This window comes from Chiloscyllium plagiosum, chromosome 9, assembly GCF_004010195.1.
Source record: "Chiloscyllium plagiosum isolate BGI_BamShark_2017 chromosome 9, ASM401019v2, whole genome shotgun sequence".
Taxonomy (NCBI): domain Eukaryota; kingdom Metazoa; phylum Chordata; class Chondrichthyes; order Orectolobiformes; family Hemiscylliidae; genus Chiloscyllium; species Chiloscyllium plagiosum.
This window is the reverse complement of record NC_057718.1, coordinates 62495688-62506188: the sequence shown is the minus strand read 5'-3', so window position 1 is coordinate 62506188 and position 10501 is coordinate 62495688. Positions and strand designations below refer to the sequence as shown.

General features: G+C 38.9%; 1 protein-coding gene across 8 annotated transcripts in view; it reads right to left on the bottom strand.

The window, feature by feature from the left end:
* Positions 1-10501, bottom strand: part of sanbr (SANT and BTB domain regulator of CSR) — a 162386-nt gene that overhangs the window by 126606 nt on the left and 25279 nt on the right. For 7 of the 8 annotated variants that reach the window (XR_006312544.1, XM_043696068.1, XM_043696066.1 and 4 more), the window contains 2 exons: positions 5397-5577; positions 2330-2420 (listed from right to left, as the gene is read on the bottom strand). Coding sequence is in view for 7 of the 8 variants with exons in the window: in XM_043696066.1 (XP_043552001.1) it covers positions 2330-2420; positions 5397-5577 (272 nt within the window). In the remaining variant the exon portion in view is untranslated. The remainder of the gene's footprint in view (positions 1-2329; positions 2421-5396; positions 5578-10501) is intronic. The other variant, XM_043696070.1, reaches the window with a different exon arrangement.

The window sequence follows — 10501 nt, the reverse complement described above, 5'->3', positions numbered from 1 at the left end:
GCCCTTCGAGCCTGCACCACCATTCAATATAATCATGGCTGAAACTGACAGCTGAAACTGACAACCGGAAGCGGCAGGGACAGGCCACTATAAACACCGGAGGAAACATCAAAGAAGCGCTTCGCAGGAGGCTCCCAAGCACTGATGATGTCGCCAAGCCAGGGGACGAAACGTTTGCAACAAAAACTTCCAGCTCAGCGAACAGAACCACAGCAACGAGCACCCGAGCTACAAATCTTCGCACAAACTTTGAACTGAAATAATCCTCTTTGCTGTCCACTACACCTCCAATTTTGGTGTCATCTGCAAACTTACTAACTGTACCTCTTATGCACGCATCCAAATTATTTATGTAATTGACAAAAAGTAGAGGACCCAGCACTGATCCTTGTGGCACTCCACTGGTCACAGGCCTCCAGTCTGAAAAACAACTTTCCACCACCACCCTCTGTCTTCTACCTTTGAGCCAGTTCTGTATCCAAATTGTTGGTTCTCCCTGTATTCCGTGAGATCTAACCTTGCTAATCAGTCTCCCATGGGGAACCTTGTCAAACACCTTACTGAAGTCCATATAGATCTCATCTACTGCTCTACCCTCATCAATCCTCTTTGTTACTTCTTCAAAAAACTCAATCAAGTTTGTGAGATATGATTTCCCACACACAAAGCCATGTTGACTGTCCCTAGTTAGTCCTTGCCTTTCCAAATACATGTACATCCTGACACTCAGGATTCCCTCCAACAACTTGCCCACCACCGACGTCAAACATTCGATTAAAAAAATTAGTAACAAGGGAAGTCCTCACTGCCACTCATCCAATGTGTCAGGTCTAAATGATCCCATTCCTATCCCTACCCTCAGATTCCCACTGTGGGCAGACACCAGGAGTGCAGTCAATTGCATTTTTCTCAGCTCAACTAAACTTGTGTCCTACCTCCCTAGTTTCACCAAACTCTAGAACTAAAGGTGGTAACTTTGAGCTGTGCACCATGAAGACATTTTCTGGGATCTTAATGTGCTTGCTTTCATTCTTCAGTTGTGGCTGTCACTTAAGTTGTAAGTTGATACCACTGAATACATCTTTTGGGTTCAAAGGTCATGACTGTGTTCATGTGGAAGAGCAGTTCATACATAACCAACCAATGCAGTTGTAACATCAGAGATGTTTTGTCTGCACCACTATTGCCTCAAGTCTCACATTTGTAGCTCCCATCACATCTCCTAAACAAGACAGTCTGCATCATCTGCCCCACAAAGGAGGACATTATTGCTGCATCATTTGCTGTAAAGTAATCTTGACAATTGCTGAAACAGGACAAAGTCTGAACCATGTCATAAATATAACCACAGTACGAAGCTTTTGTGTAGTATTTCTTTTTGCACCAAAACAGTGCACACATATATTAAAATAAATGACATAATATTTGGAAATGGCAATGACTTTATTATCTTCTTTGTGGAAAGGAGGCACCACCTGCACAAGTACAAAGTTTTCAGAATGTGGGGTTCCCTGTAACACAAGGCATCACAAGTGAATAAACTGTTCTTATGTCAACTTATGCCTACTGTTTGCACTGTGAGCATAAGTGCTAACATGGATCTTATTTGTCCAACATTCTCCTTGCCAACCTCCTCAGCTCTATGCAATGAAAACTCGAAACTAATTTAGGAGTCCAGAGTTTGTAAGCTATCCCAAAGCTCACTCATATTCTGGTCATCCACCATTTCTTCCCAGTCTCCCAGCAGTAGCAATTTCAACACCCAGCTTGCAAAATCCCACCACACCATAGTTCCAGGGACACAGTGGATATTCGGCAACTATATACCAAAGCTCACAATCTTCACAGTCTGGAAGAAAACATGCTTGTCTTAACAATATCCTCCAGGCTTCAAGACTCAGATTCTCTTCATGAATATCTTTACAACACTACATTTCTTCCAAAATTTCTACTGTATCTCAGTTATTGCCACTAATTTCTCTACCAATTTGCCCTGTAATATGCCATGAGACATTTTGTTACATTAATAGGAAGGCACTGAGTAATTAAATTGAATCATGGAATTCCGAAGTGTCTTAACTTTAAGCCTTTCAAAATGCTGTCAGATGATTAATATTTGTTTTTAAATCATTGTAATAGCTTACATGTTTGCACACTTTACCTACCACAACCAGGATCTGGCTCATCTAAATCTATCCACTCAGTTCAAAAATACGCCATTTTTATGTTCCAGTAAAGAATTTCGTAAAACAAGTATACTCATCAGGATAACATGAAAAGGTCCAATTATAGCCCTTTACAGAAATAGATACATATCATTATTACCCACCCTTGGCTTTCATCCAGTTTGTCTTCATCTTTATCAGTTGCACCATTTTCTTTTAGAGTGCAATTTCTTCCTGAAGATATTGCAGTCCGTCCTTGAATATTGAACAGTATTAAAACTAGACATTACAGACTCAAGGCAGCCGAACTATATTGCACTGATCAAAAAGTCAAATGCATTATTCAATCAATTTTACCCTTTAACATTTGAAACACAAAATGTAATTCAAGCCATCCATGTGCCTTTCCAATTTAACTATTACTGTACTCAACACTAACAATTTGGCTGTGACTACATAGAATAAAGGACAGGTTCATACAACATGGTAGAGTGAGCAAAGTTGAGACGCAAATCCTAAGTTTCATCTGGGAGATGGGATGGAAGATTATTTTTCCCCCATTACTGCTCTATGGAATGTTGCATCAGTATTTATGATGGATCTCTTCATGTCAGAATTTCCAATCAATTTACAAGTCCTTAAATTGCGCTGGGGGCTGAAAAGAATATTTTGACTTCCAGGCCTTCTTCAAATCATGGGCATGTATCTGGTGTAGGTATTGTGAAGTGTGATGGAAAGATGTTGGGGTCCCTTGAAACTGATCCTTTTTTTTAAGCATTTCCTATGTGGAATGAGATTTCATTTAGCTTCTGTCATAGCATTTATTGCTTTCTCAAAAGACTACTAAGGCCACAGTGTTTCTTAAGTTGATATCAAAGAACTACAGAACTATATTGTGCTATATTTATCCTATTATAAATGCAGTATTTAAGAAAATCAAAGTTTCTTTCCCAAAACAAATCAAAACTAACCTTCAGATGAAGGTGGGAAAGAATGGAACAGTTTCTTTATGTTGAGCGTAGTCGTCCAGTGTTTATTGGGTAGAAGGATTCACATGGGTGATTGATACAGCATAAACTGCCAGCTCCAGCAATAGGTGTTAGACAATAAGTGATCAGGCAGTCCTTGTAAGGAGCAACCATTGTCAATCAGCTATTTTCAGATGGAAGAGTTCTTTAAACCTTTAGCTAGAAAACAGGCTACTGCTGTCACAATTTTAATGATTGACAGATTCTATAACAGGAGCTCATTTTGGACTTGTATTTATCAGTGAACCATCCTCAATTGTCATGGATCATATACTTTTTATCATCTAATGTACCAAATCTAAACTGCTGCTTCTTAACAAACTTAATAAACGTTCTGAAAATTCCTTACAAAGGGTTGATTGTCTGTATTAGAATCTAACAAATGACAGCAATTGGGACTATAAGAGTTCTGAGTGAATTACTTAACAGCTGAAGTGTATTCTGAGTGGGCTGCATCAAAGAACTCTCAAGTGGACCCTTGTTGCACCTCTTTTCTGCAGAGTAGCTATGACAACCTTCTAAACACATGCAGCTCCTTTGGTCATTTCAATGGTCCTATTCCCACAAAACAGGGCATGATCAGTGCTTGTCTGCATTGGCAGATGTGGGCTTTACTCCACAACAAACAAAACAAAATGTGGGAATTATAAGTGCTGAAAATGTTGAAATTGAAAGATAATTTAGTGTAACAAGACGACAATCTCCAAGTATCTCTATTCTAAGTGCTTAATTCTGCTTTTGTTAACATTTTATCACATTATTTCTGTTTTATATGGTAAGTAGCTTTCCATAATGGTGTAACAATTTCTTTTAGGTAATTAATACCGCCTTTCACAAATGTGTAATATTGTGTGGACAGTCCTCTAAAAATGGAAGTTAAAATGTCACTAATTTACACATCATTCAGTTGCCTGAGTAACTGCCAAGTCATCTTGGAAGCAGTACTGGAACAGTTACAAGTCTTCAAATTAATGCATTAATAACTATTGTCATGTTGCCAGTTAATGAATAGTACCCAAATTAAATGTAGCGGAATAGAGACACTAAGGAGAGATTCAAGAAGGGTATTCAAAGTTGTGTGGGATTTTGATAGGGTAGATGGAGGAAAACTGGTCAACTGACGTGAACACAACTAGAAGACAAAATTTGGCAAAAAGAGAGATCAGAATTCTCTTTCAACATAACAAATTGTTAGAAGGTGGAATGCACTATGTGAAAGAGTGCTGAAAGCTAAGTTAGAAGTAACATCCAAAAAAGAACCAGATATATACTTGGAAAAGTGAAATTTGCAAGGCAAAGGGGGGTGTCTAAGGCTCTGATCAGACTACATTTGGAATATTGTGAGCAGTTTTGGGCCCTGTACCTAAGGAAGGATGTGCTACTTTGGAGGAGTCCAGAGGTGTTCACAAGAACGATCATGGGAATGAGGGGCTTGTCAGATAAGGAGTGGTTAAAGACTCTGGGTCTGTATTCGATGGAGTTTCGAAGGATGAAAGGGATATTTAATTGAAACTTAGAGAATACTGAGAGGTTTGGATAGAGTGGACGTGGAGAAGATGTTTCTACTAGAAGAGACTAGGACCCAAGGGCACAGTCACAGAGTGAACTGACAACCCTTTAGAATGGAGATAAGGAAGCATTTCTTCAGCTGGGGGTGGTGAATCTGTGGAACGCATTGGCACAGAGGCTGCGGAGGCTAGGTCATTGAGTGTATTTTGGATAGTGATAGATAGGTTCTTGATTATAAGAGGAATCAAAGGTTACAGGTAGAAGGTAGGAAAATGGGATTGAGAAACATATCAGCCATCAACAGCAGAGTAAATGCAATGGGCCAAATGGCTAATTCTGCTCCAATGTCTTCACAGCAAAAGAGTGGGACTAACTGGACAGCCCTTTCAGAAATCTAAAAGGGATATAAGTCAAACAGATTCCCTTTGCAACTTGTAATTTTGTGTGACTTAGTGTTGAGCATTACTCAGCAAGTCACATGCAACAATACAGCTTCCTGAGAAGTATTCAGCAAGACAGGACATTGAAATAAACTTGTAACTCACGATTTCCAAATAAAAAGTTTTGATTAGTTGCAACCTGTAGAACTTATGTAGTTCTTTTGGTCTACAATAACACATTTTAAGAATCAATTCATAACAAATATATGAGACTTCTGTTATAAAGATTTAAACACTGAGTAGACATAACTGACCTGGTGTGGAAATGCAATTCTGCACCACAGATAATCTAGATTTTTCATCATCTTCATGATCCAGTAGTGTTGATTTAATATATGTTGCTAGCGATTTAGAGGGACTGCCTTCACACTTGTTTTCATCACAAATATGGGGCATGGTTCCATTGTTTCTCATTTCTTCAAATCTCTTGGCACACTGCAAGTAATTTAAAGCTCAGCTTTAATAGTAAGTTATAATATTCAAGTCCCTTCGGATCACAATTCCTGTTCTAAAAAATACCCAATAATTTTAAATTTGATTATTGAAGCGAAATTGCAATAAGTAATCAACTATTTGCCCAACCATATGAATAATTTTACTAATTGAATACAAATTCAAAAGCAAAGCCAGTGTTTATACTGCATGGAAGGAAAATGCTGACAGACTGTCAAGTAGACTCTGGTAGAGGCACTATTATGGAGAATGTTCTGATTAATGATGACAGTTATTCACCATGCATTTTTAAATTTAATAATTACATTTCATTAAATAAGGCAGATTTACTCTGATGACTGTTACTCTGGTCAGGATACTGCTCTGAGAAATGAACCAGCAAATGGATATCACCTATTTTTGTTGAGTTGAAATAGGCGCAGTGTGTACGTGTTCTTGCTGTCTGCAGAGAATAGGATCCTATATATCAACATTATGGAGTTTCCAGGATATACAATTGCACCACATTACAATATTAGCCGGACTGAAAATTCCTACCTTGGTTATCAGCATAATGATTTGGACACTCGGGATTATTTAACTAACACATGATGTCCATTTGAGAATCACAGCTATTATTGGACACTGTTGTGAGTTTTGCAAACGTGGATGGATTGGATTTGGTCAGTACCTTGCTTGTTATATATAGCTGCATTGATACAATCTATCAGACTTTGTGACTTATAGTCTACATACACAGCATTACACCTGCAGGCACAGAAATTCAAATACCATATTATTCCTTTGGATAATCCTGACTGTACAAAGAATTATTTTGACAAATCTTCAAACTGTCAGTTGGGCTTGCACTATGACACTCTTGCATTTACTGGAAGTTCCATACATTAATACACAGGGTCCTGTTCATTACACAGAAAGAACATGAAGATGCCCTGCTTCTGTTTCAACTCAACAAAGTAGGCGGCAGCCTAATCAGTACTCTGACCAATCAGATACAACCTGCTTGGTCTAAAATGTAAATAAAATGTTGTAGTTAACTGTCAAATCATCATTAAATGCTGCATTCTCCATGGCAAAACCTCTAATGATTGGAGTCCACTTACCAATCAATCAGCACTCTCTTCCCTTGAAGTATAAGCACCGGTTTTCTCCTTGAAGTCATATCCTTGCAAATGCCCAGATTGAAAGATGAAAACCTTTGATAAAATGTATCTTTTACTTTATTTTGTACTAACTACTAAATAATTCTAAGCTTATTGGCCGCCCTATTCCAACTTCCGCCTTTACTTCAACCACCTGGCTATTTTAAAAGCTTTCATTCATTAATTTCAGTTTTCCACAGCAATCGAAAAATACCTTGAAAATGTTTAGCATGCTGTCTGCCTATATCTACTATTTTTAATTTATATCTACATCCCTTGTTTTAGATCTCTCAACACTGGAAACATTTTATTTATTCTGTCCCTCCTTTATAGTTTCAAAATCTGTTTCAAAACATTGCTCCTCCTATTTCATCTTAAGTACTTCATTCAATAGATTACTCTATTTTAAATATTTCAAGCTCTCTCATTAGATACAGATGACTGGTTATGGTTTGACCTGGGTTTCACTATACCATGTGAGGGTAGAGGTTGAAATGGAGAGTCCTTCATGGTAACCTCAGCCAGTGCAGAAGTTGTACCCATCCTGCTGACATCACTTTGCATTGCAGACCAGCTGACCAAACCCCTGATATTAACATATACACAAATAAAAAAAGTGTGGCAAATGGGTGACTTAACAGCATGAAAACCATGTTAGAATATGATGCAGTAGCAAAAAATAGACGCAGGGCATAAAAATATTGCAGACTTGGCACTCTATATTCAATAATACAAAGTGCTTATGAAAGATAGGGAAAGCAAGAAAGGAACTGATTTGAGAAGAAATTGTGTTAGGAAGAGAGAATGCACTTCAGGTGGCAAAGATAGAATTCAGTTGGTTAGTGTCAAGACCCAGAAAAAGGATGACCACAAAATTGGGAGCATCATCTAAGCCATCAGTGTGAGAAATAGGGAAGCAGATCTGCAGTGTAATCACAGATTTATAATATCATGTGATTTTATTGGAAGATATGCGTCGCCAGAATGTCAATTGGGAGCATTAGAGGAAAGGTAAGGAGGAGGGGGAATGTATGAAATGTGTTCAGGCTTTCTGAGTCCACATCTTCTCGGTTCAACTAGAAAAGAGAAATTACTGGATCTGGTGTTGAGTACTGAAATAGACCAAGTGTCTGGACAGGATGTCATCAAGATAAAATGGAAGAAAGACTAACCCAAAAACTGGAATAGAACAATAGGTGAATTTTGAGATGAAATTTCAGATACAGGTTAGGCACATTCAACAAGATCAAAAACCCACATTTGAACCAAAGCCAGAATTCTTTGATGACAAGAGAAATAGAAAATGTAAACAAAAGAAGGATAAATGGTTCATGTCAGGCAAACATTCCAGCAAAAAAAAACAATCATTACAATTGATTGAGAAGGCAGTGAAGAGGAAAAGAAGACTGGCAAAGAGAGAATATGCGAATAGAATTAAAAGGAACATGCAAGTCTTCTGCATAGTAGTACTGCCCCTGCCTCTGGGCCAGAAAAGTCAGGGTTCAAAGTCACACTTGCCCTGAGATTGTGTCACAACATGCTAAATTAGACTGATTTAGAAAACAAACCAATAGAAATAATAGAACCCTTAAAAGATTCTACTGCCATGTAAATGGTAAACGGGTACTAAGAGGTGGATCAAATTGGGGCAAAGAAGGTGGATATATACTTGAATAAAAAAGATGAGGCGGAGTTGTTAATGGCTGTTTTGTGCTGATGTTTACTAAGGAAAACAAAGTAGTCAGCAAGTTGAGAGAAACCATGATGGCAAAAGTAATGGCTATCCTAAGAATTGAGAGGCAGGTTGTACTGGAATGGTTGACTATGCTGAAAGTGGATATATCCAGATGTTTTACATCCCAAATCTCTAAAGGGTGTTAGGGTGGAGATAGCAGAAGACTTGCCATGATTTTCAAATCTTCTCTGGATACATATGTGCAGAGGATTGGATACTATGTATATGGATTTTAAGAAAATATTTACAAAATACCACATAAAGACTGTTAATAAAATTGTAGTTCATGAAATAGGGTCAATACTAACTTGGTTAGAAAATAAATCAGCTTAAGGATAGAAAGTGGTGAGTTATGATAAAGGGTTATTTATCACAATGGGGTGGACTGTGGTGTTCCACAGAAATAAGTGCTAGGAACTGACCATACCAAACAGGGGGATTAAATCAACTGTGATAGGACACAGAGGCTTGCAGAATCAGAAGACAAGTGGCAGTTGGAATTTAACACAGATAAATGTGAGGTGATGCACTTTGGCAGAAGAGATAAAGAGAAGCGATATAGTTTCAATAGCACAGACCTAAAGAATGTGCAGGGTAAGAAGAAATTCTGTGTAATGTGAAGGAGCAGGTCATTTTGAGAAAATAGTTAACGATATATGAGATTTTTGGCTTTTTATTAAAGGTTTTTTGATTAGATTAGATTACTTACAGTGTGGAAACAGACCCTTCAGCCCAACAAGTCCACACCGGCCCGCCGAAGCGCAACCCACCCAGACCCATTCCCCTACATTGACCCCTTCACCTAACACTACGGGCAATTTAGCATGGCCAATTCGCCTAACCTGCACATTTTTGGACTGTGGGAGGAAACCGGAGCACCCGAAGGAAACCCACGCAGACATGGGGAGAATGTGCAAACTCCACACAGACAGTCACCTGAGGTGGGAATTGAACCTGGGTCTCTGGCGCTGTGAGGCAACAGTGCTAACCACTGTGCCACCGTGCTGCCCACCAAAACCAGGAAAGTTATGTTGAACTTTTAACAAGTCTGCTTTGACCACAACATGATTGTTGTGTCTTGAAAAGAATGACAGGAAATATTAAAAGAATGAGGGATTTTAGTTGAAAGGCTAAGTTGCAGATACCGGACTTATTCTCAATGTAGTAAAGGGGATGGAGGTGAGAGTTAACAACTTGGATATGGTAGACCAGGAAAAGCTGCTCCTGTTAGCTGAAGGTACAAGACTGGGAGATGCATACTTTAAACTTTGGACAAGAGATGCAGAAAAGATGCAAGGAAGAAATGGTTTACGCAGGACGTAGTGATGACCTGGAAATTGCTGCAAAGCAGGTGATCAATAGTAAATTGCTATAAAAGAAGTAATCTTGCATGGTTATGTTAATGGAGCCCAGGTATCTGATTAATTGGATTGCTCTGGAAAGCTGGCACAGTGTTGATGGACCGAAATGCCTGCTTCTGTGTCATAAAAATACTCTAACTGAGGTAACTCACCAATTTTCATCTATTGTCTACTTCCTGCAGTCTCCTTAAAGGTCCCATCTTACTTTTAGCAATTCTGACTGGCATATTTGTACAATAAAAGTTAACAGCTAGGCTTTCTATTTGAGATCTGTTCCTCATATTCCTCCATAAACCTTTTCTAATTTTAGTGTTCCCAGAGCTTTTTTCTCATCAACCTGTTGCAGAGATATTATGACACACATCTGGAGCCAAGTGCGACTTGAATCCGAGTATCCTGACTCAGAGGTTTGGAGCTGGAAATGTGTTGCTGGAAAAGCGCAGCAGGTCAGGCAGCATCCAGGGAACAGGAGAATCGACGTTTCGGGCATAAGCCCTTCTTCAGGAATGGGGAAAGTTTGTCCAGCAGGCTAAGATAAAAGGTAGGGAGGAGGGACTTGGGAGAGTGGCGTCGGAAATGTGATAGGTGGAAAGAGGTCAAGGTGAGGGTGATAGGTCAGACTGGGGTGGGGCGGAGAGGTCGGGAAGAAGATCTCAGGTTAGGAAGGC